Source organism: Cavia porcellus, unplaced genomic scaffold, assembly GCF_034190915.1.
Source record: "Cavia porcellus strain 051 isolate PalLab524CR breed Dunkin Hartley unplaced genomic scaffold, mCavPor4.1 scaffold_17, whole genome shotgun sequence".
NCBI classification, from domain to species: Eukaryota; Metazoa; Chordata; class Mammalia; order Rodentia; family Caviidae; genus Cavia; species Cavia porcellus.
In genome coordinates this window covers 28208486-28228461 of record NW_026947500.1, presented here as the reverse complement: position 1 = coordinate 28228461, position 19976 = coordinate 28208486, and the positions used below count along the sequence as shown (strand labels likewise).

The window sequence follows — 19976 nt, the reverse complement described above, 5'->3', positions numbered from 1 at the left end:
TAAGCGCCTGTCTTGCAAGCAGGCAGTTGTGAGTTCGATCCCTGGTACCGATAAAAACGAAAAAGACCAAAAAAAAAAAAAAAAAGAGAGAGAGAGAGAGAGAACACAGGCCCGTGAGAGGCTTCCCCACAGAGCTGTGCCCTGTGCTTTTGCACCCTGCAGACTCTGGTAGAGTGAGCAGGTGCTTTGCCTCCGGCGCTGGCTTGCAGATCTTCAGGTTCTTTATCTGAGGACGATTAAAAACAGCCCCCTCAACTAACTGAAGTGGCGCACTCTTGAAACTGAGGCAGGAGAATTGCTGCAAGTTTGAGGCCATCCTGAACTAGATAGTGAGCCCTTGTCTTTCAAAAACCAAAAGACAAGGCAGCTCTCTCTCTACTCATGTGCATGCTAGAAGCATATCACTTGCTCAAGTGCCAGGACACATCTTCCCAGCTGGATGAGCCAGGCACAGTGTCACATGCCTTTGGTCCCAGCACTTTGAGGCTTCCCTGAGCCTAGACAATCCAGGCCAGCCTGGGCAACGTAAGACCCAGCTCAAGGCAACAACTGCATGGCAAGAATTCTGCATGTATTGCAATGTGGTACAATGATAGATTTAGAAATTCAGACTTGCTTTTCTGGAGACACCAAGATGACTTCAGGTTCTTGCTTCTATCTAGCATTGTGAATTCTGTTTTTTCTTGTTTCTTCTGACACGTTTGTTTTGTCATGGAAAAAGACACCTTGCTTTTGATTATGATTGTGAAGGTTTCGCCGTGTAAGGAAGATAGTCAATCAAATACAGTAAACTCAGGCTGAGTGGCGAGATTGTTTTTCCCCCAAACATTATCATTGTTACAATAGTGCTTATTCAATGAATATTTAAAAATCACATGAGACAGACAGCTCAGTTGTCATTTCTGTACTGTAAGATTTCCCATAACCACAAGCCATCTAGATTTAATGTGGTTAATGCTGTCTCTGTTGATGAAACCTCCTGCCAGTAAATAAGGAAATCCCACCTGTCAGGTGCACTGTGAGATTCAATAGGCCCAAGTCACTCTTCCAGGCAGAACAGTGGCTTCCCAAAGAAGCCCACATCGTCATCCCCGGGATCTGTGAGAATGTCCTGTCTGTCACGGGAGAATTAGGTTCCAGATGGAAGCAGGAAGAGGGCGCTGAGGAATCAGTGGTTAAAGGGGGCAGAGCTTCAGTGTGTGGAGACGAGGACCTTCTGGAGGTGGACGGGGGGACAGCTGGACAGCAGTGTGAGTGTACCTAATGCCCCCGACCTGTGCACCTGAAGATGGTTCAGAAGGGAACTTTTGTGTGTGTTTTACCATAAAGAAAACATACCTTTTTGTTTGTTTGCTTTTGAGATAGAGTCTTGCTTTGTAGCTCAGGCTGGCCTTGAACTTCTATGTAGCCAGCCCAGGCTGACCTTCACCTTGCAGCAATCCTCGTGCCTCAGCTAGAATTATAGATGTATGCTGCCACACCCTGCCAAAAACAAACTTGTTCAACAGATTATTTTAGAATTTCTCAGTGGACCCAGCCAAAGCCAAAGGGGCCTTCAAGTGGCAAAGGGAGGCTATGAGCTCAGAGTCACAGTGGTGGGGTGGGAGAGGACCTTGCCTGTTACTGCCAGCTCTGAAATTGAGGAAAGTGGACAGAATCCACAAGTCCCTCCTTAACTGGAGGCCGGAGGAAGTGAAATTTCCCCTGGATCCTGCAGGAAGGAAGGCAGCCTGGCTATACCATGTTTTTAGCTCAGGAAGACCCTTGCCAGACTCCTGACCTACAGAACTGAAGGGACACTGTTGAGAGCCACCACAGACCATCCACTCTTCATGACTAGGTGGTCGGCATGGTCTGCGTCTGACCACAGAGTCCCTTTCTCCCTTGATCACTGCCGAGTGCCCAGAAGGTAACTTACTTGAAAAATGACACAAACCTGAAGGCATGAAGAATCAAGGGATCCACGTTTGGTGATTTCTCCATGTGATGTTTCCTCCCACTTTTCTGTGGTGCAGGGGACAGAACCAGGATCCTCACACATGCTCTAGTCAGGCGCCCTAACACTGAGACACACTCCCACACTCCCCTCCCCAAGTTCTAATTGGCAGGATAAGAATTTGTCTATATTTATGATTCCTAACATGCTTCTTTGGATGTTTGAGACACTTTTGCTCTGTAGTTGAGGCTGTCCTTGAACTCACAGCAGTCTTCTTGCTTCAGCCTCCCTCCAGCTGGGAATAGCGGTGTGTGCCACCGCGTCCAGTTTGTCACATGTTTTGATACCAGTACACACTGCATAAGGGCTAAACTGAGCTAATTCACATGTGTTATCTCTCGGGGTTATTGGTTCTTTGTGATACGAACATTTAAGTCAACTCAACTCTTTTTGCTTTTTGAGAAAGGTTTTTGTTTTATATTGCAGACTTTAAAAAGACTCCCAGCAAGGCAAAGAGCGGGAGACTGAGGCAGGATGGTTGGAGCGGGCAGGGACCACGCGCCAAATGTCACCCGGGGGTGTGCGCGGGCAGGGGCACAGCATTGGCGCTCTGCTGGCGGTTTGTCCTGCGCTGGCGGTTGGTCCTGCGCGCGCCTAGCAGGACCCCCTAGGTCTCGAGGGACGCGTTCTAAATTGTTGCGGGTCACTCCGAAGACCCCAGTGATGGAAATGCGGCAGCGCACCTGTGGCAGCATCCCGGCAAGCTCTAGGGTAAGTGGGCCAGAACCTGTACAGCACCCGGTGCAGTGCTAGAAATCGTTGTGGGCAGGTGTGCGGTTGCGGGCATCTCTTGCTGGAGGGTCGTGCCTGCCTGGGGCACTGCCTGGAAGTCCTCAGCGACCTCTTTCGCCTTCATCAGCCCCACTGTCTATGTGACACACTGAATAGCCTCTCATGATCTTACCTCTCACCTTTCCTTCCTTCCTGGCTGTTCTCCACTGTACTGACCTGCTGTATTTCCATTTTGGAACCTTTTTTGTTTTCGTTGTTGTTGTTGTTGTTGTTGTTGTTGTTTTGTTTTGTTTTTAGCTGTAAACTTATGTAAATTAGGTTGACTGACCAGCCTCTGCAGTCCTTGAAAAACATCTCTCTTGAGCCATAGCGAATCCAATTCCTTTCCGTGTTCACTAAATCCAGCCCAAGAATTCAGGGAACCGACAGGCCTTCCCAGGAGCTGACTGCACACATTCCTGTAAGATGCCTGTTGGATTTTGTACTTGTCAGTTTTTCTGGCTGTATACTGCTTCTGTGCTTTTCCTAAAAAAGGATTGAGTGGAATGGGCCCCTGCTGAGAAATAGAAAAAACTAGGTAACAGAAGCTCACTTGTTTTCAAAAGTAAAAAGTCTCCTTTTGCAAACAAAACCTCACAGGGTTTGCTCTATTATTTATAGGACAAATAAGTAGTTATCTTTGGTCCTTACTTCTTTCCAGCATTGTTGTCTTCTTTGGTGTCTTCATATTGTGGCTTTTTGCATTTAATGGGTGCCTGGGTGTATCTTCACAGAGTATTTACATCCAAAGAATAATAGATCTGCGAATAAAGAGATTGTCAGCTTTCCTTTATTAGCTGCAGATACTCATAAAGTTGTAGATTTGTGGGAACCTGTATTATCTGTTTAATGATTAGTCTGTGTTTCTGTTCCAAGATGTTGTGGGAGGCGAGGCCCACTATCAGTGAAGCAGGCCCTTCTGGAGGAAGTGAAAGCCGTGGATCTGGCTCCCCTTCACAACCAGATGCAGATTCCCATTTTGAACAGCCCATGATGCCCATGCTAAAAGAACCATGCCTTGCTCAGAGCACATTGATAGAGACTCAAGAAACATTGCCGTTGACCCAGGGGGAGTTACTCGAGGTTGGTCATGAGAGAGATTCGTTGCAGAGACAACTCAATACTGCGCTTCCACAGGTATGTGTGCTTTTCACCTGAAACTACAGTTTCTTTCTGTTAAGCGTCTTTCTATGATACCATCTTCTGTTTATGTACTTCTATATTTTGTGTAACCAACCACTTGTGAAATGATGGTTCCTGGTGTTTGTAAGCACATGCAGAGTTCCTGGGGATTAAACGACTCAGGGCAGACCAACTAGTGTTCTGTAAAGTCATGTGAAAATGTTTTACTGCTCTCACTCTTCTCTGTGAGGAACTGCTGAAGATTTGGGAATGCACTTTGAAGGATTTTTAAAAAGACTTGAAACAACAACCAAGCGACATACGTGGTCCTTGGTTTCTTTGATTCTGTCTTGTGAGATCTCTTGCTTAATGTAGGCTTCCCATGACTTGTATCTCAGGAATTGTATGTGTGTTTAGGATTGTATCTCAAGGATTTCTAGTTTCTAAAGAAGTTTTGTAGATAATGAAGTTTTTGTGGTATTAGGAATCGAACTGAGGCCCTTGCTCTTGCCAGGCAGATGCTTATGCTGCTGAACTATTATCTCTAGCCCTTGAAATTTGGTAGACAAGGGTTGAGTTCACAGAGAAAAAATTTTAAATTTTATTTAAGGAGAAAAAGAAAAAAAAGCAGAGAAAGTTATACAGAATTTCATAAAAAAATAAACAATAGGAAATCACTAGTTAATAGATTACATATTGTCATCTTAGAAATATTTATTCAACTCACAAAATTAAAGCATATAAAGTGCACATTCAAACAGTGAGAGTGCAAATAGTTCTGTTCAATGATCCAGCAAAACTCAGTAATGTCGTTATCTATCTTATACACTTAAATATACATGCAGTTATATCGTTTAGAGCACTTTTTTTCCTCTCCTTTGTACAATGACAATTACACATTTGGGGTTTTATTTATCCCACAGTTCTTATTACTTTTTTTTTTGAAGAGAGTAAAACCAAATGTGACATAACAGAACAGAGTCAAGTCAAAAGCATGGAAGTAATATATAATGTAAAAACATAATACAAGTTGATCAACAATGGTTACCATAATGCCTCTTGCTATCTTAAAAACAATTGCCTAAATCATCAGTTATAATCAAATTGAACAATCACAGAGAAAAATTTTCACAGCCTGTCTTTATCAGAATACCTGTATTTGTAAATCACATTTGTAATAAGGGATAGAAGACTGGAAATTGATTCTTTAGGAACTTTCTCCTTGGTAGATAGAGTTTTAAAGTTTGAAACCACTGGGCTGGGATTTAGTTCAGCAGCATGGCCTCCTGCCTGGCAAGCATGAGGTTATGAGTTCGATCCCCAAAACCCCATCCCCCAAAAAACCCTCAAAGTTCGAAACAACTGTAGTTCTTTCTTTCATTATATTACATTCAGCCCAATATTTCAAAACCACCTCTTGTAGAATTAAATGGAAACTCAATGGCATGTGAAGGGAGAACATAGTAAAACTAGAAAAATGTAAAGTAAATGGTACACGGCCTAGAGGAAGATAAGTAGGTTATTATTTAGGCATTTATAAACTATCAAGTACCATTTTACTTGTTCATAATAGTTGCCTTTCTGGTCCATTCAGGGAGGCCTGAATAAGCATACATTCATACTGTCACGAATAGTCTGCAGTGATAAATCAGCAAATGAACACTAGCCCTCATGTACTTTTTGGCTGTAGTCAATTCTCCTGAAAGATTGATATGCCAAGCATTTGAATTTCCTTTTCAGAAACAATAATTTTATATTAGGGCTATGTTTCTTTTGTTGCTTAGAGAATCAGAAAATTGTTTGCTTTTGTGGAGCGCAGGGTTGAAAGAGGGCTTCATTCGTGATTGGCTAGTGCTCTGTCACTGAGCTCCAGCCCTAGCCCACGGTAAGATTTTTCTCATTGGAGTCTTATAAATGACAGAGTTTATTTAGGTCAGATTTTACTATAGAAGATTATAAGAAATGGCCAACTTGTATTTCTGTAGGGAGGTAAAGGGGAGCAGTTTATGTGAAGGATTTTATTGTATATACAGATGTTTGTAAATTTTTGGTTGGTTAGTTTAGTTTTTGTAATAGATTGACTGTAATTTGAGGTATATCTACAGTTCATCTAATACAGCAGTTAATCTATTCAGTTTTTGGAAAAAACAGGCAGGCAAGACCTTAGAGGGAAGTGACAGGAGTTTTGTACAGCTGGTGTCAGGCAGTAGGTGTTGTCACACCTGCTGATGAGGCGGGTGCCCGGTAATTTGTTTCTGGCTGCTGCTCCATGTAGCAGCCTGGAAATGCTTAGTTGAGAGCATAATGTGATGATGCCACCAGGTCTCGCCACCATCTGAGCACCTGATGCAGCATTTCAGAAACACAGAAACCACGAGACAAACTTGTTTTGGTCCTTTTCCTTTCCTGGAATCAGGCTCATCTTTGGTAGTTGTGTGACCGGAGAGGCCCGTCAAGTAAGTGCCCGCTGTACTTTTGGTACATTAGGTTGGCAGGTCAGAATGTACCCTACTTTTAAAAATTGAAGTAAAAGGCTGGGCATGGTAGTGCATGCCTGGAATCTCCAACCCTTAGGGAGGCCGAGGCAGGAGGATCAGAAATTTGAGCACAGCCTGAGAAACTTAGCAGTTGTCTTAAATAATAAATAAAAAGAGAGTGGAGAATGTTCCTCAGGGTGAAGGCCCCCAACTATAGCAAAAACAGAAATATTCTCAGATAGGAAGCGTCCTTCTCAGCAAATTTTACAGAGAGCCAACACACTTGATTAACAGTTCCCAGATCAAAATGAAACACTGGAAGCCCCGCCTAGTTCCAGTACAGGTGTTTCTGATTTAATGCCCTGCTCAACAACTGTTTGGACTTCCCTGCAAATTTTACAGAGAGCCAACACACTTGATAAACAGTTCCCAGATCAAAATGAAACACTGGAAGCCCCCGCCTAGTTCCAGTACAGGTGTTTCTGATTTAATGACCGGCCTAACAACTGTTTGGACTTCCCTGCTGCTCAGACTTACGCCTCCTCTTTTTTTTTTTTTTTTTTTTTTTTTGTACAATTCTGCACTTTTGTTCATAGACCCCCAATGTTTTTTTTCTATTTAGTAGTCTTTATACAGTACTATAATTTTCCTGATGGTTCTCTATAGTACTTCAGTTTTATGTTCTGTTATACATTATGTGCTGGATAGAAGTTATGCAACTAAAGGCAAAGTCATCAAGTTGGAATGTCCTTTGACCATTTCTCTGTTCTGAATATTGTAATGTATATACTATATACAGTTCCTCATTTAGTAACTAATCCTTTTAATGCTATACTGACAGGAATAGAACTTGATGGTTAAATGAGGAATCCTTGTAACTTTCCTGGAATTCTAACGATGGTCTTGATCTCTCACCATTGATTATTTTTGCTTCTTCTTGACTAAATGAAGTAAAATAATACCTATATTGTGTTTCTTGGTTGTCTCATTGTTTGTGAGATTTACCTGTGTTGTCTATGTTGTTTGCCTATTCTCATCTGTTGTCTGGTAATCCAGCATACAGATATATCAAAATTTGTTCTTTTCTATTCATGAACATTCAGGTTGATTCAAGTTTTTATCCGTTCTATCCTGAGTATTCTTGTGTATTATTTCTTTTGTATATGAGAGTGAAGCTACGGCTGAGCATGGTGGCATATGCCTGTAAACTCAGCAGGCAGAAGGCTGAGGCAAGAGGATTGTGAGTTTGAGCACCTCTTGGGCTTCATACTAAGACCCTGTGTTTTTTTGGGGGGGACAGGGGGTGGGTTATGGGAATTGAACTCAGGACGTTGTGCTTGCCAAACAGGAGTTGTGCCACTAAGCTATATGCCTGGCCCTCGGATCCTGTTTTAAAAAATAAAAAAAAAGCAGAGGCTGGAGATTTAGCTTAGCGGCATAAGCGCCTGCCTTGCAAGCAGGCAGTCCTGAGTTCGATCCCCTGTACTGATAAAAAGTAAAAAGACAAAAAATTTAAAAAGCAGAGAACTGTGGAGTGACAGATAGCCCGTGCATTTGTTCAGCCTTAAGAGATACTGCTAAAAGTGGCATTGTACTGACACCAATAGCATGTGAGAAGTCAGTGTTCATATTATCTTTACCCCTGACACTGTTCATTCTTCTATGTTAGCTTTTCTGGTGCCTATTTAGTGGGAGAGGTGATTCAGTGTGCTTGGAATTTTGTGCTCCCTGGAGAGCAACCAGCATGCATATGTGGAGCTTCGCTGAACATGTTCATTGGTCATTTGGATGTCTTTTGTTTATTATCTTTTGCCCATTTGGTGACTGGGCTCTGTTTTCTTAAGGATTGAAAAGAGTTCTTTATATATTCTGAGTACATGTACTGTATGTATGGCGGATTATTTTTATACTATTTGCCTTTCCACTTTCTCATTAGTATATTTTATTTCATTTATTTCATTTTTTAATTTTATTTAAAGGAGAAATAAAACAAAACAGTATAATGGTACAAGTAATACAAAATTTCAAAAAAAATCACTAGTTAATAGATTACATATTGTTATCTTAGAAATACTTGTTCAAGTTACAGGATTAAAGCATACAAAGTGGACATTCAAACAGTGAGACTGCAAACAGTTGTGTGCAGAGATCTGACAAAAACTTAGTAATGTGGTCATCTATCTTAACACACTTGCAGTTGTATCCTTTAGAGCACTTTTTTTCCCTCTCGTTTTTACAACAACATTTACACATTTTGAGTTTCTTTACTCCCATAATTCTTATTACTTTTTTTGGAAGAGAATAAAACCAAATATGACAAAACAAATCAGTCAGTCAAAACAAAGGATGGACATAGTACATGATGTAAGAACAGAATACAAGGCAATCAACAGTGTTTACCATAATGCCTCTTGCTACCTTAAAAAGAATTGCCTATATCATTAGGTATAATAAAATTGAACAAAACAGTACAGAACAAGACCAATAAAACCTAAACATTGGAGACATTACAGGACTTCAAAAGAAGATAAGAGTCAAACCAGAATGGGTGGCATAGTGAATGTTATTGTCTTCAAAGTAGTTGCCTATACCCTCAAACTTGATTCTATCAAACGGAACAGAATAGAGTTTTATTTTTTTTCAGATAGGGTCTTCTTATGTAGTTTTCCTTGAATAGTAGCTGGCCTTGAATTAATGATGTAGCCCAGGCTGGCCTCACAGTAATCCTCCTGCCTTAGTCTCCCTGAGTGCTAGAGTTACAGGTGTGTGACACCATGGCCAGCTCTCATTATTTGTGGAGGTACTTTCTTTGAGTCATTCACTTGCATTGAAAGTTATCCTGTTCAGTATTAGTACCTTGATTAAAGGAGCAGTTGGCAGAGAACTTCAGGGCATTTGCTCTCGTTAGTAACCCGAAATACACACACCAGAATTCTTGAAAAATGTGTGGCACAGTTTTGCCTTGGTTCACAATATTTTTGTTTGCAAGTACTTTGGTTCAAAAACAGAAGCATTTGGCAAATGTTATTTATTTGCAAATTCTGTATTGGGTGACAAACACAACCGCATGTTTCCCAGACATCTTTTTCCAAAGTTATAGAACTATAAAAGTTCGTGAACTATAATACCACTGTATTTTACAACATGCATTGATCAAAAATAAAATAGTAGACATTTAAAGTGATGTAACATTTAATAACATTAACTTATTAATAAAACGTTCATAGTTGAATGACTTCATTGAGCAGGTTATAATATAGAACATATGGAGATTTATACTGAGAAAAATATGCACTGAGAAAAAAGAAAGTCTTCAGATCAAAGAAAAACCCTCATAGCAACCTGTACTTGGAGGTGTTTTCTAGATGTTGTGAAAACTCTGGTAAATATTCTACATAGAAACTTTTTTAGAGGAATGGATTTGTGAAAGAATAATCATCTACTTTAAAAGCAACTTGAGCAGTTTGTCATTAAGGTGCTTTTGGAAAAGCTCTGTGAGAAAAATACCCAGAGCCAGTGAGTTCTTGCATGTTAGCAGTAATCCCTAGAACTGGCGTCACCTTAGAGTGGGGGTTGAGGCTGCTTTTTGACAAGAGTTAGTACTAAGCCCTCCCCCACCAGTTTTTTTTCCCTGTCTTTGTGAGAGTACAGACTGTCCTTGAACCCATTTGTAGCCCAGGGTGGCCTTGAACTCATATCAATCCTCCTGCCTCAGCCTCGTGAGTACTGGGATTACAGGACTGTGCCACAATGCCTGGCTGTACCAAGCTTTCTTGCCTTGTCAATAAGAATGAATGAGCTCTTACAGAAAACTGGTTTTCCTAAACATATTAGAAGCTTGGTCTTTTAAAAAACACTTACTTCTTTGAAGCTATTTGTGAAAAGCAAAAATTGTAACAAGAAGTGTTTTACACATTGAAATCAAGCCTAGCAAGGTGGAGAGAAAAGCCTCACCCCAAAGCAGCTGCGCAATAACTTCTGTCCTGCAGCTCAGTCTATGCCTGTATTCAGTTTGTCTAAATCTGTTAACAATGGAAAAGAGTCAGGAAGAACATGCTGCATTCTGATGCTGAGCTCTCTTCTTTAGACGGAGGACAAAAACCGCCAGTTACAGGAGCGCCTGGAGCTGGCTGAGCAGAAGCTGCAGCAGACCTTGAGGAAAGCAGAGACACTTCCTGAGGTGGAGGCAGAGCTGGCCCAAAGAGGGGCAGCGCTGTCCAAGGTACCTTGGTGCCCTTCTGGATCCATGCTAGGACTCTATTCCAGGTCAGGGCCTGGAATCCATGGAACAGTTCAAAGTTGTTTTTAGCGCTGTTGTCTGAGATGGGATTGGCTTCTCAGTCTCGGGCAGCGCCCTCCGCTGCTGTCAGCCCGAGTCTCCCTCCTGCTCTGTCAGGTGTACGGTGTTCCCCTGCCATGTTGTGATGTCACTGCTCCTTAGGATTATTTTAGTCACCAGCTTGAAGCATAGGCTTAGCAGCTTCATGTAAAAAAAGGATAGCTCTCTTCAGAGATAGAAAAAGCCATTTTCTTATAGAAATAAAATAATTTTGTAATATATTTTAAAGTAATTTCCTTGTTTTCAAATTGCTTTAAAATGTTTTGACTGTTTTTTGCTTCATTTTGATTTTTTGGTTTTTGGATGCAAGGTCTTTCTTTGTTGCCGAAGCTGATCCCAAACTCCTGATTTTAGGTTCATACAATCGTCCTGCTTCAGCCTCCTAAATAGCTGAGACTATAGACATACATCACCATGTCTGACTTAAAAAATAAGGTTTTAAAGTAATAATTGTTCAAGAACTATTGGCTAAGCCTGTGTAGGAACAACCCCTGCCCTTCTGGTTTCTGCTGTCCACAGGGAAGCAGGCATGTGAGGCAGCTCCAAAGTATTACAGCAGGTAGTTGGATGGGTCAGTCCACACAGGGGCCCTAGAGCACCTAACTGGTAAGCCTCGGCTTCCCGGGACCATAGGGAAAACTGAAACCTTAGTACCACAGTGGTAGGACTCCTGGCCATGCCCAGTGTGTCAGTAGAGGCTGCCTTGGGCCCTGGAAGGTATGCCATCTTCCTAGCCTTGGGCTTAGTCAGCTACTAAAGGGGGGCCAGACAAGGCGATGGACAGAGTCCACATCCTGCTGGCAAGGGTAACCTTGGGGAGGGCGGGCGATGTCCCCTTGAGCAGATGTGTTGCTACCAGCTCTAGCAGATCCTTGCCTCCCCTGTGTGATCTACGTGAAAGTATAGGTTTCTGTCCTCCCTGCTGTCTTCCTGTCCTCACTGGTTTTGTAGTCTGACCCTTTGCCTTCTGGGAGCTCTGCTGGGAAGGACTGTTTGAACTTACTTCCAAGCTTAGGAAGGTAGAGTGGACATTTCTCCTTTCTCGTGTCTGCTGCTTTCTGCTTTCCATGCTGACGAACCCGAGGCAGCCTGAGGATGGGAACTCACAGATCTGTGGAGCTCAGGCATGCGGTGGGGGAAGCACACAGTCATCAGCGCCTGCTGTGCTCCAGCATCTCCACACCAGAGGGTTGGCTGTCTCACAGTTCTGGGTGTGCAGCCACAGCGGGTGTGCTGGCCAGTGTGAGCAGGGCTTCCCCTTTGATGTGTGCAGCCAGTTCACGCAGAGCAGGTCATGCTTCCGCTGCTGCAGTAGTACCCAGCACGCCTCTGAGAGTGTGCCTATGAGATCAGCTCACGCTGTCTTTATTGGCAGGCTGAAGAGAGACATGGCAACATTGAAGAGAGGCTACGGCAGATGGAGGCGCAGCTGGAGGAGAAGAACCAAGAGCTGCAGCGGGTGAGTGCAGAGGTAGAGGGGGTCAAATGGATTTGAGCCAGAAGTTCCAAGGCCAAGCGAGGGCTGAGGGGATAGATTTTCGTTTCTAATGCTCCCTTCCCTTGTCTGCCACAGGTCCTCCATCCCAGTTTTTATTCTGCATACTTTGTGGCTTTGTCCATGAGCTGTCCACTGATGAACGGAAGTTTTATGTCCATAGGAGAAACACATGCCCATGGGCAGCACTGCAAGGCTCCATGAGATCCTAGGTCCCAGAAAGGCTTCCTGCTTAGCCAGTCTGTTGAAGGAACTGCTCCAGGGACAAGGGGGACCTTACAGGTTCCCCTAAATCTGTGGTACTGTTTAAGCGCCCATCTGAAACAGACCAAGGCTTCTTGATGTAGATGAGTAGTCTACTGGCCCAGGATGTGGCCCTGAAGTCCCAAATTGATGATCAGACCTTGATCCCAAAGTACTGAACTATTAACTTCAAACGTAAGTGTAGATGCAGGGAGAGAGACACCTGAGCAGGGGAGCATCGCAGTTGAGCTTCCATGAAAAGAGCATCAGGAAAACATTGTGGTGGAGGGTTCTGTCAGCTGAAATCCTAAGAGAATTTTCCCTGACAGAGGTGGGTGCGTGCCGCTGTGCAACAAATGCAGAAGAGGCAGTCCCAAGCCCAACTGACACATGGCCTAGTATTTGGAGGTGGATTTCTGTTTAACAAATGGTGGAGGAAGGAAGCATAAACACGTAATTCTAGAACCCTGAATCCCACATCGCCCATCTTTTTTAATGTTAAGACTGTTAGGTTTCCTTTTTATCCGAAGTCTGTATTCTTGGCCATATCCTACAGAGTCAGATAAGCTTCCAGGAAATGGTGATTTGAGGCATATTAAGAGATTGCACATCAGGCAATCCCCACCTCCCAGCACACAGCCACATCCTTAAGCACACTCTTACCTGTAAGCAGAGATGATGTGTTACACTGATAGAAGACTTCTTTACTTTAAGATCTGATTTATGGAGGTATGAAAGATAACTTGATGTGATAACTGGTGTTTATAACTATGGCATTTACAAGTAAATGTTAAACTGTTTTACTTTAAAAATACTCAAGTGCTGATAGAAAATAATGACAGGTATCAGGTTTTCTTTTTTTTAGGTATCAGGTTTTCTGTATCCTGTATGAGGTGGGGACCTCTTTTAGATAATGAGTTACTGTGTTGTACACATCCCAGAGACATTATAGATTTAACCTTTACAGCGAGTGTCTGAGTATCGGGAGAGGCATCTACTCACACTTTCCCGGTGCTTAGGAAGCTGCTTCCCTAGCCATTGCCAGGCCTGGTGGTAGGCAGGTCCTTGTAGTCAGTCCTCCTGGTTGGGCAGGGCAGTGAGACAGAAGTGCACATCGTAGCTCACACCCAAGGCCCTCCTCCTGGGACAAGGCCCCGGGCACTACAGCAGGGCTCAGGCAAGAGGGACTGTGTGTGTGCCGCCTGGTAGCACTTCTTCCCTTTACCTGTGGCTTGTGTTCATTCACGATAAAAAGGGAAAACCAGTCTTCTGAGTCTTAAATGACTATGTGCCACTGGTGAGGGAGCACCTCTGTAATCCCAGCACTCTGAGGACCAGTGCAGGAGAGCAGTTTCCACACAGGCTCCGTAACTGAGTGACCGCCTGTTTCAAAATCAAAGAAGGCTGAGAATGTAGCTCAGTGGCCTGGGTTCAGTTCCTAGTACTTCAGTAACAAAATAAAATGAAAACAAAGCAAAACCCGAGACTTTTCCACTTTGTTGCCACGTTTTAAAATAACCTACAGTAATTGTTTGTGGTTTTGAGATATAAACTTACATTAGGAGAAATTTAAGCAATGCAGGAACATTTTTTAAAAACAAAATATCCCTCCCTATCTCTATACTTTTTTGAACATAATTTATTTTTACTTTTTTTTAAACTTTTAAATTAAATTTATTTTCTCCCTTGAATCCAGGCCAGTCCTTGATTTACATAAGGGAAAATCCTCTGCAAGTATGTAGAAAAGCTGGTCCCCTAAATACCTGCTGTCTCTTGCATATTACGCCTGCTCTGAGTCCACTGTACAGTTGATGGCTGGGGACGTTCTTGAGGCCCCCGTGAGTCATGTATTGAACGGAAGCAATCAGACCTTCTAGTTAACAATCTCCAAGACTTGTCGCTGAGCTTCCCTTGCCTGAATTGGTTCTGAACATTGTGTTGCAGAGTCCCAACTGGAGATGACACAGCCAGGGGAGAGATCGCCCATGTGTGGTTCTCTTTTAGTCCTTTGTGGTTGTTTCTGCAGTAATAGAGAGTAACCTCAAGGCCTTTGTGCTAAGCTATGTCCCTGGCTGTTTTTAAGTTAACATCTGTTTTATGATGAAGTTTTGCCAAGCGGGTAAGTTGACTCGGCTGGGCTTCACCTTGAGATCCTGCGGCCTCAGCTTCAGGGCACTGGGATTACAGGCACACACCACCAGGCCCCAGTGGTCCCTGATACTTTAATGGTAATGTTTCTGCTTGAAGTCCAGAGTCTTTGTTTCTCCTGTTTTAGGCAAGGCAGAGAGAAAAGATGAATGAAGAACATAATAAACGTTTATCAGACACTGTTGACAAGCTGCTTTCAGAGTACAAGGAGACACTTGAGCTGCATCTGAAGGAGAAAATGGCTGCTCTGGAAGATAAGGTAGGTGGGCTGAGCACCAGACTCTCTGCAGGGCCTTTGCAGAGGAGCACTCAGCATCTCTCTTGAAGGATGATGGTGGTGGATGACCATTCCAGGAAGTAGGACTTCCCGTGGAGGAGAAGGTGCAAGCTACTATCAGTCGCTAAATTCACTTAATCCTTTGCTGTGTTCTTGCCCCATTTGAGCATATGGGACATTGTCATTATTCTCTAGGACAGGAGTAGGTAAATAATTGCTTGTAAGTATTTCACGCTTGTAATAGGTATGAGGAATTAAGTAAAATATTTGTTACTAACCAGCAACAAATTAGCACAGAAGTGGTCATAAGTAGCACATGCATGTGTGGATGTAGCTTTGTTCTGATAAAATTTTATGTTAGCCAAGATATGGTGGCATGTCAGCCTTGGCTGGAGGATCTTGCAGCCAGCCTCATGAGACAGGAGAGGTCTTCTTTTCAAAAGTTGTTCTTTTCTTCACACAGAGTCATACAGTGGCCTGGGTTTAGCTAATTGACCCTAGTTTACCAGTCTCCGCACTAGAATCTTTATTTGGCCCCATATGTGTCCTTTAAAGCTTTGTCAATAGAAAAATTTTATTTCTTTTTAGATTTGAGATGAGGTTTCACTTACTTGCTCAGGCTGGGATCAGACTTGTAATCCTCTTGTCTTGCCTTCCAAAGGTGCTAGGATTGTATGTCTGGCTTGGAAGTTAATTTCTGCCTTATTTGTAAACATGGTAGCACTTCGGGATGTGGTATAATAGCATTTAATCAACTAAACCACATAAGTCCATCCCCTGCTTCTTTCTCTTTTAGTTTGGAAGAAATCTGTGAGCTTGGGCTCTGAGTGCTCAAGTTGTAGAAGTGTGCTAGGTGCTCCCACAGTGAAGGGTGTCCAGAGCTGACAGACAGTTGGGCTCAGATTTGATGGGTCCTGTTCTAATTGTACAGTGTCCCTGCCAATGAGGCTCAGAATGTCCCAAGATTGTCACTAGCGTGTGTTGAGCTTACCCAAGAGAGACTGACGCTTTTCACTCATTAAGAGATACATTTAATTTTGTACAAAGCTGATTATAAGATGCATGCTTACAGAGCTCAAATAAAATAGTAACTGTCACCTCCAGATGAGTCTTTAAAGTAGGAATTTTTTTTAATTGACCAAAGAATTGCAAAATCTGAACATTCGTATAAACTTGTCTACCTGCTTAAAATAAACTTAGACCATGAAATTTGCATTCTTAAGTCTAGAACTTTGAAAAGTGAAAGAAACAGTTTTACATGGGAAGAGCGAGTATGTATTGTCCTTGTCCTGTGGCCAGTGATGGACTGGGACTGGCACTGCTCCATAGTACACCCATCTGAACCTTCCCATAGCCACATTATTACATGGAGCATTTTCAAGAATGGGCACTGAACACCTCTCTTTATCTTTTTCAGAATTCTCTATTACGAGAAGTTGAAAATGCAAAAAAACAATTAGAAGAAATGCAACATGATAAGGTACTTCAATCTTTGATTTATTTAGAAGTTTGTTAAGAGCTAACTTGTACTGAATTATTTTGTAGTTACCAGAGATGTTTGGCACAGTTGAGATAAACTTTCTTTATGGCTTTCCTAGTCTACCTACTTAAATAAGACATGTAACATTCCTAAATTTGTATTTGAGGTGGATTGCTTACAGTTCAGAATCCTGAGTCTTTTCTAACTTTCAAAGTAAAATAGCATCAACCTTTCTAGCATCAACCTTTCATCAAAAGTATTGCTGTTAGGGCTGAGAGTGCGCTCAGTGGTCAGGTAAGTCTTAGTAGGCAAAGAGGCCATGTGCTGCATCCCCAGCACCTACATAAGTAAGTAAACAGACAGACAAACAGACATGGTGACTAATGCCTGTGATTCCAACACTCTAGGAAGCTGAGACAAGACCTAGCTCAATGACTGGACTTAATGAGATCTTATTTAAAAAAAAAAAAGAAATGAAAAACAACACACATATACACACATGCACACACAGCTGGGGATATAGTTCAGTTCAGTAGTAAAATAAAAAATCAACCAGGTGTTCTGGTGCACACCTGTAATCCTGTAAGTTTTCATGGGTTGTGCGTACCCTGTATAGTTTTTCTGTGATGAGATTATAGTTGTCTACTCATTGGGGTTAATGTTAATTTTCTATAGGACTCAGGAAGAAAATTGATAACTGCCAATTCAACCTGATGTTTACACTCAACATCTGAGCACATGTGATGCACATGGTTTTACAATCTAAATGAAATCATTTCAATGTGACTCGCTTTCTGTTTTATAGGAGCAGCTTGTCCTGAATATTGAAGCCCTCAGAGCAGAGCTGGACCAGATGAGACTGAGAGGGCCTTCACTCCACCTTGGGTATGGTATCACATGTAGTATCAGCAATGTTTTTTTCAGCAGGGGCCTGTTCTTGGCTAGGTGAGCAGCACTATTGGGTAGAGGCATGATTTGACCTCAGGGATCCTGTAGCAAGGTTGCAGGCCAGGGAAAACAGTAAAATAGTCTTCCAGAGGTGATAGCCTATGCCTAGGAGACGTACCATGGGCAAAACTCAAAAATACAGGGCCCTAGCTGAGAAATTATCAGCTAGTATTTGGACATGGGCGCCCTAATTCAGTATGATTTTAAGGTGCAAGGACGGGAAACCAAAGCCAAGGAGAACAGTTAAAGGACTGTCTTCCTGGGAGCAGAAGAGACACGATAACCTTACCCTGTCTGGAGGCAGCTGCACCAGTTAGAACGCCAGAGGAGCTGGACATTTTATGTGTGTAGGACAGCATGTGGAGTTTATGCTTTTTAGGAGGCACTGACAATTCAAGATATGTTCTCATTTTAGAATCTTGAGATAAGACTTCAGGTTGACTGACACAGGAGTGAACCACTTGGCTTGTGAGTGAATCCAGTGAACTGCTGAGCATAGAAACCCCACACACATCCCTCTTTTTTTACCTTGTCTTTATGATAGAGACAGTCATTTTCATTAAGGTACTACAATTTTTTTGGTACTCTTTGAAGAAAAGTGGTCCACAAGTGAGAGTTATACTTCAGCAAATTCACCGAAGTCCTTAGCTGTGAGATCCATTTACACGACATCTCCTAGTTGAAACATGGCATGAGAAAAAGTGTGGAGCCTGGCCAGACTTCTGCATTGCGAGTTTAAGATACTAAAAAAGGGAAGGGCATCCCAGGTGCTGATCTAGCCACAAGTGTTTCTAGAGGATAAGAAGAAACACCAGGGCAGATGGTTCCCAGTCAGAGACAGGCTTCTACTGTCTGCAGAAGCAGAGCAGCGTGAACTTTCTAAATGGAGGTCTTATCTGCTTACAGGGAGAGGGGCATGTTAAGGGCCATTAGGACAGAAAAATGAGGGTTGATGAAGGAGAGCCTCACCAGTGGAAGCTAGTGTTGCTAAGACAGCAGTAAGACACACGCTGGGGACTCAGTAAGATGGATCTGTGAAAAGCATACATCAGGAAGCAGATGAAAGAAGGTCACACAGTCCTTAATGAAGGGAAGAAGGGAGAAGCTGAAGGAGCAAAAAAGTTTTAGGGACAAATTTTTTAAGATACACAGCTGATGACTTGCCCATGTTTATCAGCCTCAGGTGTTGAAGTGAAAGGAGGCAGGGACAGGATCCCTTGCTGTGGGGATTCCGAGGGAGCGGCAGGGATGGACCATGTCACACACTGTTGGGAAGCACGAGAACAGTGGCCGCAGAGGCACCAAAGAGGAGCTAGCCTGGTTCTAGGAGACAGGTCTGGAAGTTCCACATTAGGTGGCCTAGAGGAGCAAGAGCAAATCCCAGCAGGCGTGGCATAAGCTTTGGCCAGGAGGACTGCAGAGATTGTAGCAGGAAGGCTGACTTCATGTGACTTGCTGGTGAATGTGTTCTCTTGTATTCGTGGTCTCCTCCTAGAAAGACTGCTCCCAGGGGCCAGCGATACAGCTCTGCAGTGCAGTGCCTACCTGGCCAGTGCGAGGTCCTGAGTTCAATTCCTGGTTCCAAAAAAAATCAAGATTGCTGCAGCTGAGGAGTGGAAAGACAGATGAGGGACAGGCTTCTGTCAGTAGGCTGGGAAAGGACTGGTTGTGGGTGGTGGCACAGCTGCGAGAGGCCCCACTGAAAACACATCAAAACTAGGAGGAATCAGGGGCCTTCAGAGGATCCGTGAACTGTCTAGAATTATATACACAGTTTTATGCGCTTAGCTTCTGTCCAGTCCATGGTCTCCAAGCATGTAGTACAGTCATATTGGAAAAGATGAATAATTAATTTAATAAGTATGAGGGAGTGGAGGACGTCAGGTACAGTTATGCTGAAAGGAAACATCCAGGTTTTGGCACGTTATGAACAAGTGAGGAATGTCACTTTACATTCCATGGAAACACTTCTTTAAAATATGGCTCTGCAAATGTGAAGTAAATGAGTTGGAGTATGCCATGGGCCTTGTCTGTGGATGGGAGGGGAATCATGAGGGATCCCTGCTCAACTCCACGTGAGCAGATTGGTGGGATTCATCTCCCAGCATCTTTGCCTCTGAAGGATTTCTGAAATGAAGGAAACCACCTTCTTTGCTGGAATATCAGGCATTCTAGCAGAAGCAGACAGCAGGAAGATGGATACATGAGGGGGTGCTGGAGCTGAGTTTCCACTGTTTCTCTGGAGCCTTAGCCCCTTGGAACAACAGCAGTGTTCCCCACACCCCTGGGAAGGGCCTGCACACAAACCTGGGCTTTGCGCTCCAAAACCAGAAGGCAGCCCTCAGCTCTGGTTCCCAGGTGCCCCAGTTGTGCTAAAGGGATTTATGCAGTCTGCACCTCAGGGCTGCTTTATGACTCCCAGCTCTCACTCATGGCTCTTGACAGGAGAGGGAAAACCCTGGAAGGCTGGAAGTGGCATCTGGGTGTGCCCCTTGGGGAGGCTGAGAAAGAGTTGAAATGAAGGGGCTGCATCTTTGACCTAGAGGACGATTCTCTGGTGGGTTTCGGGTGTCTGGCTTACCTCCATGTCTGTGGCAGTCTGCATGGGTTTTAAATGTTGGTGTTGAGCAGGCTGAATGTAGCTCTCTGCACATAACAAAAGTGCCCTCCTTGGAGACCA

At 43.2% G+C, this 19976-nt stretch overlaps 1 protein-coding gene across 1 annotated transcript in view; it reads left to right on the top strand.

The window, feature by feature from the left end:
• Nucleotides 1-19976, top strand: part of LOC100717266 (liprin-alpha-1-like) — an 85907-nt gene that overhangs the window by 39764 nt on the left and 26167 nt on the right. The window contains exons 3-7 of the mRNA XM_063229059.1: nucleotides 10454-10588; nucleotides 12081-12164; nucleotides 14719-14850; nucleotides 16286-16348; nucleotides 17154-17233. Of these exons, the coding sequence (XP_063085129.1) occupies nucleotides 10454-10588; nucleotides 12081-12164; nucleotides 14719-14850; nucleotides 16286-16348; nucleotides 17154-17233 (494 nt within the window). The remainder of the gene's footprint in view (nucleotides 1-10453; nucleotides 10589-12080; nucleotides 12165-14718; nucleotides 14851-16285; nucleotides 16349-17153; nucleotides 17234-19976) is intronic.